Source organism: Calonectris borealis, chromosome 15 (genome assembly GCF_964195595.1).
Source record: "Calonectris borealis chromosome 15, bCalBor7.hap1.2, whole genome shotgun sequence".
NCBI classification, from domain to species: Eukaryota; Metazoa; Chordata; class Aves; order Procellariiformes; family Procellariidae; genus Calonectris; species Calonectris borealis.
In genome coordinates this window covers 21628022-21643691 of record NC_134326.1, presented here as the reverse complement: position 1 = coordinate 21643691, position 15670 = coordinate 21628022, and the positions used below count along the sequence as shown (strand labels likewise).

At 41.7% G+C, this 15670-nt stretch overlaps 1 protein-coding gene across 1 annotated transcript in view; it reads right to left on the bottom strand.

Annotated features, from left to right (window-relative positions):
• SPOCK1 (SPARC (osteonectin), cwcv and kazal like domains proteoglycan 1) overlaps positions 1–15670 on the bottom strand; it is a 318418-nt gene that overhangs the window by 11317 nt on the left and 291431 nt on the right. The window contains exons 7-8 of the mRNA XM_075164638.1: positions 7242–7358; positions 310–531 (exon numbers count right to left, since the gene is read on the bottom strand). Coding sequence (XP_075020739.1) covers positions 310–531; positions 7242–7358 — 339 coding nt within the window. The remainder of the gene's footprint in view (positions 1–309; positions 532–7241; positions 7359–15670) is intronic.

The window sequence follows — 15670 nt, the reverse complement described above, 5'->3', positions numbered from 1 at the left end:
TGACTAATTTCTGCATTAATAGAACAGTAAGTTCTTGAGCTTTCTATCAGCAACAGAGCTTATTTCTAGACTGTGTGCACTGGCGCTTATTACTTCTTTGTTTGTTTTAATGATCAAGGATATTAATACAGCTCATCTGTGACATTAAACATTGCTACACAACGCCCTTTCACACCAATGCTGGAGAAAAGAGCTTTGTAACGCAGCTGACTGCCGATTACCAAACTATCCCTACGAGCAGACCAATCAAACCTGAAACACAGGGAAACCCAAACAACTTCTCTTTGTACTGCAAATGGCACAACTCACCGCCCGGCTTCTGGAAGCAGTAGCACCACTCATTGTTCGAAAGCTTTCCGTCTTTGAAGGAGTCGCAAGAGTTGAAGAGAGGCTTGACGCACGGCTCATACTTATCCAGATAAATGGCACTGATCTCCGAGGGATCCAGCAGCAGGTCATAGTTCATGTCAAGTTTGTTGAACATCCAGCCTAAGGAATCCTTACAGATTGGTAGTATGCTGGTGTCAAATCCTGTAAGAAGACAGGCAAATACCCCCAAACTGAACCCCAGGAATCATTGCTAAGCTGAAGCCTTTATGATTTTTTCAGCTGGACTCTGAACATTACCCTCACTGGCCCAAAGCAGAACAAAATTCTAAGACTGAACTGATTGTGTAAAGCTTAAAACCAAGCACAGGTACAGACTAGAGCACTACTCACACTCTTTAGGAGCTGTGGGGTGGGCTGAGATTCATAGCTGACTACTGTAATTCAAAGTTATTTCTACTCAAAAAATTCTCACATATTTTTTTTCCTGTCCTCTGTCCAAGTGGGATGGCCTTGTTCCAAGAAACTGAAATGTGACGAGAAAAGGCTGCATCCACCACATTTTCAAACTAGACTGAGCCTGAATGGAATTTAAATCCTGCTTCCCAAACCCGTTTCTAGTTCCCTGATCAAATTCTTTCCTACTGTGCTCTCACCTTCCACCTCTCACCCTACCTCTTTGCTCTTCAAAGCCCTGCCTCCTGTGGTGGACAACAAAGTGCTTTGATCTGGATTGCGAGCTGTCTGGGGGAGGCAGGGGCAGAGAAGGGACGAAGCGTCTCTTTTGCTTGCACCGCTCTGAAGGATGGCACTGCTTCAGCTGGGAGCTCCAGAGAGCTGCACGTGCTCTTGTACGCCATACCAGCGCGGCTCCTTCTTGCAGCCTCCAGGATTGTGCAGCAATACAGGATTCTGCTCTTCCAGCACTTTGGAAACCATCACCATCATTCATTTTAATAGCCCAGATCCTTAAAAGCCTGCAGCAGCAGCAGCGGTTATCACAGAAAGACAAAGTCATGCATATAGATACCCACCATGTATATGAGATACATATTCCAGTATTCTGCAGTCTCCACAAAAAGAGTGGCATTGCCTTCTTTCAAAAACAAGACGAGGCATTATAAATCCATACTGTCACTGTATTTTCAACGCTTGGTACAAACATGGACTAATTTCCAAGTTATCTGTCATGCAAGAAAGTGTATTTGTAACGCAGTGCCAATAAACGTGGAAATAAGGATATTGGTTTCAACATTGGTTTTCAAGGTCTCAGAACATGCGTGCATCGGCTGAGGATTTACAGGCACAGAGGGTACCTGAACCACGCACCCTGGGCACCTCGTGCTCAGCCGCCTGCGATAACCTGCCTGCGCACTATTCATTCTGCTATGGGCCGCGTGGAGAAGCCTGATGGGCTTTTTCCTTTTGCTGAATCTTTCATTGAAAGAGGTCAAGCTTAGCCTTATTTGCTGTACGTGTCAAGTCCCGTTTCAGGATGCCGCTTTGTTAAAGTGAAACCTAAGACGTGGCAGGAATCACGCTGACGGTTTGTCCAAGCCCTGCAGCCTAGCTGCTATTTTAAGTATTAATGCAAAGGAGGGCAGTGCTTTATGCTGGAAGCTGTGCTTTTTGTATGCAACTGCAGCTGAAGGTTGTCAGTGACATGGAGGAAGAATCAGAAGGGTTAACTAGTGGGAAGGTTTATGTCATTCATAACACATGTTTCTCTAAGAAAGGAAGAACGTAACGCTATTTCCTCAGGGCTAGAGGCAGCTCAAGCAAGGAAGAGAGAGATCATGCTGAACATTTCATCACATTTTTGTGCTGTTATCTCTGAGTTTGAGCACAGTGAAAAAGAAAAAGGCCATGTGAATAGATGTAGGGAGGAAGCCTGCTTGCCTTGCTGAAGCAATTAGGTCTATTGACGTCAATTATTTTATTCATCTGAAGAAGGAGAGCGGGATTTGGTCACTGTGCAATCTCTTGTTGAGTGAAAGAATTCAAGAATCCTTGACTTTGCCTTTTTACAAAGCACCGAGGAGCAGGGCACGCAGTCCTGCCTCGTGCAGGTGTATGCTGTGCCTGATTCCCCACCACGGGGCAGGTCAAAAGTAGTCAAGCAGGCAGGGGTAGATCATTCAATTGCACGGTGGAGCTGGGGTCAGTACATGCTTCAGCTATCCCAGTTTAACAGCTCCCAGGGGAAAAACAGCTGGGTTCCGTTGGCTGCTCTTTTCCTGCACAGATCCCCTCTCTGGTGACGGTCTTTATGCCCTGTCGTGGCACTTACTGCTGCTAAGGTGAATAACTACAAGGTCTGTCGTACAACCAGTTGAGTACGGTACGTGTTGCTCAGCCCTGTGGGTCTCTAAAGGTCACCTCTAACTGGCAAGGATCAACGCAGGGAGGAGAAGGTCCTCGCATGCACTTGCCCCTGGGTGTTTGTGGATTATTTCTGAGTCTTGTTTTCCTCCCTGCTGGGAAGTCTTTATCTCTGCGTACAACATGCATTCAGGGATACAACAGCAGCGTGCCCTCAGCACGGATCTGTCTGAGCAGATCACAAGATAGTGACTGATGTGAATACGAAGCTGCTCCGCGACAAACCATCAGGGCTTGGATGCAAGATACAATCATGAAAGGTCACTTACGAAGACAGTTAATTATATTAGTTGAAGAGTTTTTGATTGTAGTTTCTTATAAACAAGGGAGCTTTCACTGTTGTGACCAAAGTTCCAGATAGGTTTATTAAGAGGCTGTATTATGAAGCAGTGCTGGATTATTAGACAGTGTGGTCTGGAAGGCTTTAAATATTACAGTGGTAGGTGTGACGGTAGCTAGATGGTTATTATCCATGAAAAGGTTAATTCTCTAATTGTCCCTCAATGTGTGGTTGAAGGTGAATAGTAGTATCTACCTCCACTTCATATTGTCTCCTGGTAATAGCTACTGCCCGTAAATCACCTTTTGCAACATTGCATCTGCAGTCCAAAACCAGCAATCCTGGACGCTCTCAGCACCCTGCAACAGGAATGAAAGCAAAGTGTGCCCTGAGTGTGCAACGCAGGCTCTGACTTACTGCGTAACCGGGGCAGCTGATGGAAAATGGTTCTTGGAGCTCACTTACCTTCACTGGGAGGTCACTGCGCTCCCATCAACTTGGTGAGGCCAAGTGATGTTGAATGAATTAACTCCTTTTTGGAGTCTTTTGATATACATGCTTATAAATATGATGCAATATGCTGGATGAAATAAACCACATGCTGTAATTCTGTAACAAATTAAGTGCTTGGCTAATAGGCTGGACTCCTTGCACAACAGATGCGGAATAACAGTAACCTCAGAGAGAACCTTCCTGCCTCTTTCTCTGCATCAGCTCGGCGCTGCAGTGCCTATGGTGAGAAGCAAGAGAACGGCGCAGGCTCCGTATCCCTCCTGCGCTTGGCTCCGTGGCAGAGGCTGCCAACACAGATGCCAATTAATGTCAGCTGTGGTGGCGGTTGCTCTCATTTGGACACCTGCTCGCCAGGACCTGGACTGAGACCATCATGTTTCTCATTCCGACTGACAGCTGTTCAGCATCCTAACAACTTTCATTCACTACAGATCTGGAAGGAAATCAAACTGGTGACCTACATGTAAAAGTCTCACATCCCATTAACACGTAAAACGCTCCACCTCCTCTGAATTAAAATGGAATTAAATAAAAAAAAAGTCTTTAAGTGAAAATCCTAATTAAAAATAAACACACCTTCTGGCACATAAAATTATTTTCCCCCTTCAAGAATTGACTCACATGAGCCAGTTTTATTTTATTAAACTATATGACAATTAAATTAACAGGGGAATAATTAACCTAATTTCCCCCATCACTTAAAATAAAGGAAGTAGGAGAAGGAATGTTCCCCAGAAAAAATCCTTTATATTGCATAGATCTCTAGTAAAAGAAAAACAACTCCCACTCCAACCAAAGAGACTACCTAGGTACAATACGGCAATGTTATGAATTATCAACAGGCTCAGGAGCAATTTGAATCTGTTAGTAGTTAATGAGTTTTATTATTTTCTTATGTCAAAGCACGTCCCTGAGTTGCTTATATTATTTATTGAGGCGATTTCAATTGTACAAAGCCTGCAGAAGACAAAGTTCCTGGCCTATGGAGCTTTGCTGGGATCTGGCAGAGAGCTCACTGAATGAAGGTTTGAGATTTGCCCTCATCCCCTTCCTTTCAAGAGAGAGAAAAAGAAAAAAAAAGAGTGTACTTTTTTCCTTCACCTGGGGGTGAACTTAATACACTCAAAAAACTTATTTACACCCACAGTAACATCTTGAAAATTTAATGTAGCGTAGAGAAATCTCTGCTGGAACACCTCCTCTAGACAGCTGATGTGTCCGAGGCATCGTAGTCTTTGCATCCCACCATCTGTTCCTTTTACTGCCACAGGGGCATACCCAAAATGGATTACTTGGAGGATGTGCATGCCTGTTAAGACTCTACAGGCATAACCAAACCAGTTCAGTTTAATGAAGCGATCAGCCTGGTGAGGAGGGCAATGCATGCATAGCAATAAAAACAGGGCAGCGTATTTCCAGAGTTGCATGGCTCCTATTTGCCAGGATTCCCACAAATTCTTTTTTTCAGCTTGGGTATGTGAACTTTGCTTCGAATTCTGAGCTCTCTCTAAGATGTCTTTCATTTTTACAAATGTTTGAAGTTGAAGTTGGAGGAAGCCAAATACTGCCGCCCTTACTCTGTGTGTATTTTCAGTGCTACTAGAGAGAACTGGAGCTGCAGAATTTGGCACATGCAGATTAATTCATGAACACTGTTGCAAACTCTTAAAAAGAAAAACAAGCCCGAGTTTTGTGGCATTCAGAAACGATTTAGGCATCTTAACACATAAAGTTTCTTTCTTTTTTTTTTTTAACTGACATATAGGAAAATAAGAAAATGTGCCAAACTAAGTCAACAGTCTAAAAATGAACACTGTTGAGATCAAGTGTTTAAGATCATCAAGGCAGACTTTCATATAAAAGCTGCCAGGAATCAAACTAAACTAAAAAGAGATAACAGCTCCTCGGTGAATCAGAGCAAACACTGCAGAATTACCAAGAATGTTTTTCTCACTGAAATCGCTTCAACAAAAAAAAAGACCCAACACCTTTAGGAATGAATTTGGTCTTGGCCTTTGGTACGGTCCTCATGAGCAGCTCACAGGTCATCTGCATGAAAAACACCCTTTTGACAATCTGATAAAATGAGATCCACGTGCTTCTGGGCCTAAAGGACTTCAGACAAAGTTTTAAGTCTCTGGCCTTTTCTGTCACGGGGTCTGAAATGAATTCACATCTTGAAGCCATGATTAGCTGTACACCCAGTTGTCTTTTTACACTATGGTTCCGCTTCCTCTGCATGATAATATCGGTTTTTTGAGTAATGTTTAAGAAATAAATAGGACATATGGTTTCAAAGATGCTGACTTTGTTGGAAATACTATGGAAAGTGAGAGACATACAAAAAAGATCATTTACACAGAACATGGCTTGTTTCACCACATGGTTTTAAGATACAATTACTTGGCATTAATGCGGTTTGACTACAGTTTTGAGCAATACAGCCTGTGGTATATTCTGTCTCTTGAGGAAGAGGCAATCTATTGCTACCCAAGCTCAGAAGTAGCACAAAGGAAAAGTGGCCGTGGAGACACGGACCAACAATAAATGCCCATCCTGATGTGCTGGGTCTGCTTTACTGCACGTTCAGCCTCTCCAGCCTCACACTACAGGGAAACGAGGCACTGGGCTCAAAAGAGCCGAAGAAGGGAGCGGTTGACTGAACCCTTTAAATTCTGTGTGTGCGAACCCTGGCTTCAGACAGCTTGTGCCAGAGAATCAGGGCAGTGAAGTGAAGGTGAGTCACACACCTAGATAAAACTTGTGCATCCTACTTTGCAACCCAGGGCCCACGTGTTTTGGGACATACTATTTAAAAGGATTAATGAGTCCTTACAGAAAATAAATGCGCATCTGCTCTCTGACGAACATGACCTCTTTTGATGTTGTTATCTGAATCTTTCCCCTCCCTGGTGGGTAAATGACATCAAAATCAGTCATGTTGGCTAAACCCACAGAGAGTAAATGTCCTCTAAACTGTTCATTTTCTTCCTTTCTTAAAAAAACCCCAACATCAAAGGAAGCAAAGATGGTGTTATTAAATACCTGGGACACAACAGATTCCAGCTTTCCACACCATTTAACTACTCCAGCTCTGCGGCTGCAATGCGGAAGTTTCTATTGTTCTTTCTCTTATGTAAGGTGTTAGCAAGAAATCGTAGAATAAAATCTAAGTGAGTCCTTTCCAACATTAGCATAATTTGCCTTATGCTTGTATGCCCTGTTTTTGGCTCATGCCACTGACGCTGGGGGCAGAAAATGCTCGGCCATAAACTGGGAGGTAAGCATACGCCATGGTCCATCCCTGAGAAGCGATTCGGATGCAGCCGCACTGATTTGGAGGGTCATGGAGTTTAACTGTACAGACATGAACTATGTCATGCTAGTTAACCTCAGGGCTTGAGAAAAGTCCCTGAGCAGTTTTATTTACTAGTATAGATGTGACCTCCATGTCCTTCAGACAGAGCTATTTGCCTGATTAACTTGTAAAGGTCTCTCCGTCTCCGGCTGCCAGTTTTTAGAGCAGTTTGGGCCAGGGAGAGCACAGAACGACTGCAGCTCCTTTAGAAAACGGTGCAGCTATTTATTTGCAGGATCAGGTCTCCTGCGTACCTGCTTACTTGCTGGCACCTGCTTGACATGACATGGTAGCACTAACGGCCGTGCTCAGCTGAACGCTCTCTCAGGCTGGGAAGCTGCCTACAACACTCAGTGTTCAACGGAAAAAGTGTTTTCTTACTGCCTTGTGCCGTCTCCGAGCTTGTTGGTTTGATGACACGATTTGCGTCCTCGTGAAGAGCACCGAACCAGTCTTTTAGTCGCGAAGCGAGATTCCTCAGTTCTTTGTCTGTGCAAGCTAGAAAAAGAACAAAGGACCAGTCTGAATCAAAAGCACCAACGAAAAACCTTTCTCCAGATGGTCTATTTAGAAAAATATTGTTCATGGTTGTCCTTCTCATTAAGAGCTCTGAAGTAAAAGAGAAGGTTAGGGAAAAGGATGCAAGTTAAAAAGAAAATGTAAGTCATTATGAATTATAAGTTGTACTCAAGCACTTCCTCGGTAGCTGACATGATTTGTGATGGGAGAAGTGACACACGGAGCTACCCGCAGGTTCTCAATTAGCGCTATGTGACTTCAATGTTTTCACCTTTTAGGATTTCAGAGAAAAATATCAGCCTAACAGATGGGGAGGAGGGACATACTTGCCTAGACATACGACTCGAACAAGATGCTAGGAATAATGTATAACCACATTTGACTTAGTATAAGGCTATTATCACAGTAATAGGAAATATATATACTTATTTATACACATAAAAAAGAAAATTGTTATGTTGCTCTAGTTCTACTGCAAATGAGACTTTGCCACCTCTGAAGGTTGTCAATTGCATTTTGTTAGCTACGTAAAACATTTCTTTTCTTATACGTTTTTACTGAGAAATATCTAATTTTTCCATAAATTTCTGCCAAGAGATTAATGTCCAGCTGAAGCAAACATTTTTAAGGAAGAAAGCTGCATTAGTCACCGGTTTCTATCAGGAAAAATACTCTTGTTTCTGTATCATATTTAGTGCTTAAAATTTACATGCTCAGACAATTTTATTATTCCTGCTGTGCACTCATTCTACATTTTAAATGACATTTCTTGGAATACAGAGCAAGATGTTATGCCATAGAGGCAGACATCCTTCACAGGGCAAGCCACAATACGTCTTCTCCAAGTCACTGCACATTATAATATTCCTCCTTCCACCTTATTGAAGAACAATTGAGTCCCACAGCTTGTCTTCCCAAGTTAAACTCACTGCTCCAATGACTGCAATGAACTTGCTGATATCCCGTGGCTGTGGTGAGTATTTGTTTGCTCTCACGGGGGTTTTTTGGGTCAGAAATAACTCTGACGTTAAAAATGGGACATTATAGCCTTTTCTAAGTGGAAAGTTTTTTAGCATGGGGGGAGGGGGGCAGAAAAAGAAGGATTTTCCCATTTTTCTGTAATGCTGAAAGAGTTTGATAGGTTTTCCTATTAAAGATAAAAATATGAAGATCACTATCCCACTAAGGCTGAGTCCAGGTAAGGAAAAATCAGGTCTTAAAGAAAAAACCCAACAATTAATGTGAAATAAAGGGAAGACAATGCAGTATTAATTGTAAAGTGGCTTACATTACTGAAAAAGCTTATCACTTCATCTTCTCACTTAACATTATATTCTACTCATTGTAAACTATCTTATCTTTGCAAGTTAAGACAAAAATCATAGAGTGATAGGATTTTTGAGCCCACTATGCCATCTTTTCTACAAGGAACATCTCACACTGCTGTTGTTCCTTGTCTGTTACTCACAAAGAAAGTTGTCTATCAGAGAAAAATCACAACAGAAGCAATAGCAGAACAAATTCCATCATCCTGCCTGTAACAAGCCCCCATCAGGAAATGCTGCCTGAAGAAGTGAGGGGTAGGAAGAAAACTAATTTTATAGGTAATAAATATTTAGGAATGAACTAGCTCTAGACAGGCACAAATGATTTCTTATTTTGTGAATTTAGATCCATAAAGACAAAGAAATTTCCATCATGCACTAATTTCAACAGGAGCTGGGCACCTAAATACATGTTAGAAGTGATGGAGATACTTCTTTTACATGGGATGGGAGATGCTGTTCCTGCATCCCCTGTTGAAGTGTCATCAGCTGATTTTCATCAGACATAATTTTTGCTAAAATATTATCAGGCAACTATAGCAACATGAAAGACCATAACAGCCTTCTTTTCAATAACCTGTCTTCACAAATGTTTTCTGAGAAGGAGTGTACCGATAATCATATCGTCTTTCAGAATTAAAAGCAGGCAGTATCTTTTCTTTCCTTCTGCCAAGTAGCCAATTCAGATTTGTGTACTTCCAAATACAAACTCTAGACACCACAGAAACCAGGTAAGTCAAATGCTCCGAGGGATCCTGTATTTGCTCTCAAACTCGCAATGCCATCCTGCCAGTGCTGGGTGCCAGGCAGGAGCTTGCAGCACGCTCGCCTCCTCTCCCGGCCTCCGCACAGTGCAGAATGGCCTTCCCAGTGGAAAACTAACGTCTCTAAAATAAATTTTGCAAAGTGGTCATTTGGTTTAAACTGCATTGACTGAGGAAATTTGAATCCATGCTTTTAAATTGCAATAGAAAACAGGATTGAATGCACAGTGTAAGTGGAACAGAAGTAGGTTAATTAATGGTAAATCAGACTTGGATAGTCTCTGGATAGTCCAGCCAATCAAACATGTCAGGATCTGTAAAATGCCATTCATAATGAAGCAATCGTATTTTTTTTTTTTGCTTGTCTGTAATGCTAGATGTGTCGAGAACCACCTTTTACCACGTACAGGTACATTCCTACTTACACCAACTCTCTGCCGTTACCCAAGAGCTGCAATCCATGACCTACACCAGCTCAGTTATACCCTAGGCTGCTCAAACAGACACAGGACCCCTCTATCCTCTTGTCATTCCCTAACAATATTTCCCTTGATTTTTGAGGCTTTCAGCCTCTTCTATGCCTCGAAGACTGCCTCATTCACCCACTCTCAGGTCAGCCTTTAAAACTGCACCCTGGATGATGCTTTCTCTTGTTTTCACCGACAAGTCTGCAAAATGCCACAAGCCCTGCAGATTTCCTTTGGAATTCGGTCTGAGGCACAACTTGACAGCAAGCCCAGAGTTTTCTGCATACTGCAGAGTTTTTTTGTGAATAACTGAGATATTCCTTAAGTATGTTACTTAAGGATGATTCAACAGTGGATATTATGTTGAGGTTCTCTCTTAGGACTCAGTCTTTCTTCAGAAGAATAACTGCTGTTTCATGAGTAGAACAGGAACCAACTGTGCTGTTAATATGTACTGAATGATAAATTTCTTCATGAGTCTTCAAAAATTTAATGCAAAGTTCAGTTAGATTTCTATTCAAATATTTAATGCCCTCATTCTTACTTTCTCCTGCACATTAAAATAGAGGAAGTATTATTTTTCGTTTTTTGTATTAAATTTTATTTTAATGCTACCATGCATGGTTGAAAAGATTCTGCCTCTCTGCCTAATGGAACGGCATTCTATTTTATTTTATTTGAACATTTTCAGAAGTCTCTAATCATTCTGAATTTGTTTGTTTTGGGACACGTTATTTTAGACACTTCAAGGTGGATTGACATTCGGAGGGCACGAGTTTAACACACAGTCAGGCCCAGCCTCCAGCTGGGTTTCTAGGAACCAGAGCACTTAATGATTTATTTCTGGTGGTAGAGCCCATTGGTTACATATCAAACGATTAGGAAGCTCTGAGGAGCCCCAGATCTAAGATTCTCATATATAAATTTGCATTAGTATAATTTAGAAAGCATTTTTAAGAATTCTCTTCATGAAAAATACAGTGCAAATGTACCTCTTTACTATTAATAGAAGTTCCAAGTAACATTTCTCAGATGAGAAGAATAAGGCTGTAGGAGGAATAGATGTGATAATGGGCCTTTTGCTATTTGAAGATCTATAAGGAGAAAATACGTAGGTTGCAAACAATATGGATATTGACATGACTTGAAGCACTGATTAAAAAATCTGAAGAGAAACACCAAGGGAGGAACCTCTCCACAGCCCCTCTCTAGCAACCGAAATCTGCCCAGCCAACCGCCAACAACCATTTAAAACTCCACTGCTGTGAAAAAGACACAAGCGCAAACATATGCAAATAAGCATTTTCACTTCTGTGTGTATTTTCTTCAAAATGAGAGACTCTGGCTTCAAAGCTTTCCCTACGCTTTTTAAAAAGAGAAAAACCACAAGACTTCATCCTTGTTGTTTTATCGATGTCACTGAAAGTTCTGCCTTCGCAACCCTCTCATACCAGGTCCCCACATAATATTAATTCCTGGATCCCTCACTGCTGATGTGCTTCGATGAAGCCCACGACTTCCCTGCATGCGGCAGGTTGGTATTGCTGCTGTTACAAACGGGGATGGTGAGGCAGGCTGGTTAACATCCAGCTTGTCAACTTTATTGCAGTGCCCGGCATCTGAGGTGGCAGTGGGACCACGAGCAGTGGCAGAATCTGTCACTTCTCTGAGTTACGGCAATGCGAACGCAGGAGGAGGGTATATCTGCTGCTGGATGCAACAGACATCCTCAGATCTGCATCTGCAGATGTTACGACTCATCCTGCAGAAGTGACTTAATAGCAAGCACTGGAAGTGCAGATTTATTCCCAAGGGTGAAGCAATTGGTCCAGCAGTTATTTATTCCTGACAAACTGAAAGCACTGTTGCTAAACACCTATTTTCACCAAGCAGAAAACATTAATCTGACCTAATGGAAAGCCATTAGCATGCTGTAAAGGCTCAGGTTTTTATAGGTGTGCTTCCATTATGGACTTTTTCAGCTCCACAGATGCTAATCTATATACATTGGTGGTGAAAATTAACAGTATAATATTTAATTTCACTCTTTCGGGGGGGACTTTCAAAAGTGCTCAGTGCCAGAAATCAACATTAAAACTGAACTTACCTGTACGAGCATAAGATTAAATCAATATTGAATGTTCTCTCACATCCCATTTTTACTCCAGCCTAGCAAAACTATATTGCAAAATCTCCAGCCACTAACAAAACAAGCCTTATAACTCATACTGCAGTTAACTCTAAACAAAACAGTACTAAGGAAGTACATTACTGCATTACTGCTTTAATGTCTCGCTTGCTGCTATAATGTTCTGGTACTATGTGACAAGCAAGGAGTCCATATTGCCCAGAAAAAAGTTACAGTGATACATTACACTGTATTTCACAATAAGCAAGCTCTGTGACCAGACTCGCAGAATGCGTGTAACCTGGTTTTTGTATCATTTGACTTCTCTGCTATCGGTCATCTATCTGGCATGTATGTGTTGCCTTATCATTACTATTGCTATTATTACAATCATCATTCTCTCACACAGTACTACATTTTTAACAATTACATGGAGAGAGTGCTTTTTTGGGTTCATATTATTGTTATACAATACTAAACAGTCTCGTAGGTAGAGACTGAGGAGCAAATTCCTTATTCCTTGAATGCCAAGAATGTGAACATTTCCTGAGAGCTGGGCTAGTTTCAACTGTTTCTGTACTGTAGAGGAAAGGAAACTGCAAATGCAGAGAAATTAAAAAAAGAAATTGTCATGGTTTAACCCTAGCCAGCAACTAAACACCACACAGATGCTCACTCACCCCCCATCTCCGGTCAGATGGGGGAAAGAATCGGGATGGCAAAAGTGGGAAAACTCGTGGGTTGAGATAAAAACAGTTTAATAATTGAAATAAAACAAAGTAGAACAGTAGTAATAATAATAATAATAACAACAACAATAGAATGTACAAAGCAGGCGATGCACAATGCAACTGCTCACCACCTGTCAACCGATGCCCAGCCCGTCCCCAGAGCCACGAGTCCCCCCTTCCCGGACCAGCCTCCTAGAATATACTGAACATGACGTCATATGGTATGGAATACCCCGTTGGCCAGTTTGGGTCAGCTGTCCTGGCTATGCTCCCTCCCAGCTTCTCCTGCACCTGGCAGAGCACGGGAAGCCGAAAAGTCCTTGACCAGTGTAAGCACTGCTTAGCAACAACTAAAGCATCAACGTGCCATCAACATTCCTCTCGTGCCAAACCCAAAACACAGCGCCACACCAGCTACTAGAAAGAGAATTAACTCTATCCCAGCCAAAACCAAGACAGAAATAAAACAAAAGCTTTAAAAATGTGTATTTAGCCACCGAGGTTAGCGCCCTTTCCAACTGCCATGACAGAATTCAGCTTAGAAGCATGTCACTAATTTTGAGTCATGTGCTTAAAAAGATGCCAGTGTCCTGCCATGGAGCAGAACCAATGCGTTGCGATCAAGGGGACCAGCCACAGAATGTGAACAAAAAATGGAAAACATTGCAAGAGAGCCCATCTCAATCCATAGTCGGCAATTTCGGACTCGGAGTTCCCTGAGCAGCAAGAGGGAGTGGATGCATTAATGGAAACTAGCCTGGCTTGCTGCTTGGCTCACAAGCAGAAAACCAGCTGTATTTGTAAGACATATTAGTCATAACAAGCAGTTCAGTCATTTGTCCAGTGAGCCCAGAGGACAAGTCCATTTAGTTTTGATTAAAGTGTGATACAGCACAAACCTACATGACATTGCCCGATAGTGATATTATATTCCTCCAGTTAGAAATAGGGCAGGCATAGTTTCAACAATTCAAAAGGAAAAAAAACAGTCTCATTTCTGTATTTTTGAAGACTAACATGACAATCGGGTGCAAAGTTACATGGGAAAACACATATTTAAAACCACTGTAATAACTCTATTTGAAAAGGTTTGACGTAAATGTATCATAGCATGAAAGCTGACAGAGGATAATGCTAATTTTGTACCAAGTAGTAATTTTTATATTATTCTTTGTATAAAGAGAAAATGTGGCAATTTTAGCCACACTTTTTCTGACAAACCACTACATTTTCTCTCTTGTGGATAAGTCAATGACTTATTTCACCCTGCTATAATTGTGTCCATATGTGCGTGGATTATCACAATGTGGATTATCACAATAGGTTTTAAAACTAAAGTAAAAAAAAATTGTATCAGCTTTCAGGCTTCAGGGAGTGGGTCTGCTCCCAGTCATGCAAAATACAAAGCATGTTCTAAAAACTGCTGCTGCAGGAGCTGATTTGAAAGTAAACATCAAGATAAATTCAGTGCTGTGCTAACCCTCCACTTCAAATGCAACTACACACACAAGCATATAAACATAGACACATACATGTGACTTGTAGATGACTCCAAGTGTTTTATATGTGATATTTTGGTGATGCAATTGTGGCAATAATTACCTTCACAAATATTTCACTGTTCTTGGTTGGAAGGGACAATGCTCTAATTTGCTTTTTTTGTTGAGGCCTCAGACAACTTCTTATAACAATAAAAAATGAAGTATTATGCCAATAATTTTATGAAGTAGAAAGGAAGGGATTGTATACTATTACTATAAGGAAAGGTATTGCATTCCAAACATGCCTTGCTGGTTCGATAAATGAACGTCTTTCATTTAAAATCCCTCCGACAGTCACCAACATTTCACGACAAAGGTCTGCGTGGGTATATTTGTTGTACTGCATTTTTGGCATTCACTGGCTATTCTTCCACAGGTTGACACCTATGCTGATAATCACCTCTGATCCTTCTGTCACTTGTTTTGCCTTGTCTTATAAATACAGCAGCAGATGCCAAGATCCTGCAGTTCAGGCTTTCAGATGATTACAGGAGCAGCTGAGTTACTGGGAAGACGAAATAGGTTTTGATCTGAAGCTTCCTTAAAATGGTACATTTAAAACACTAAGCTCAGCTAGAACTGCATAAACAAAGATTGAGCGCTACAAAGCTCACTCTCTAAAGCTGTAGGCACAGCATACATCTGCTTTCGTAGTACTTAACGCTAGTTCCTTTTGTGCTTGCATTAATTGTAAAAACCCTGGAAAGTTCATCTTTGCTAGGTGCTTAAGAAGCCTGGAGGCTTATTTTAAATACATCCAAACTATAACGATGCTGGCGGTCTGTCGGAACTGGGTAGGAAGGCGTGTGGGAGTGACGTCCCTCGTGACATTTTGGCTATGTCAGGTACTAATTAACGTGTTATCTCCCGCATGGTTCTTAGCCTCCCAAAATTCATCTGCCAGCTCACCCTAATGTTCTCATTCAAATTCTGTCACATCACCTGAAAAGAGGAATAGTTATATCAACTGAAAACTAAAACAGAGCAAATAAAAATGTCTAACTGAATGGGCTTTTCCAGAAGTTCATGCTGTGCTCTGGATGAAAGAAGTCTTAATAAAGTCGTCATCCCCTCTTGCCTCCCTTCCTGCCTTCCTCTGTTTTTAGAGAGTCTACTCCGAACAGATGTCCTGGACTTGGCATACGCACGCGCCCCGCGTCTTCTGCGCCGAGTCTCAGAGACTTGTCAAGCACTGGCCAGCCTCTGCAAGAGGGCTGAGTTCTTACAAAAACCGAACATTGGTTCGATTTTAAAGCAGCGTTTAAAGCTGACCCACAGCTCACAGTCCATGGGAGGCTTTCACAGATACCTGCCAACAGCCTAGCAGGTATTGTA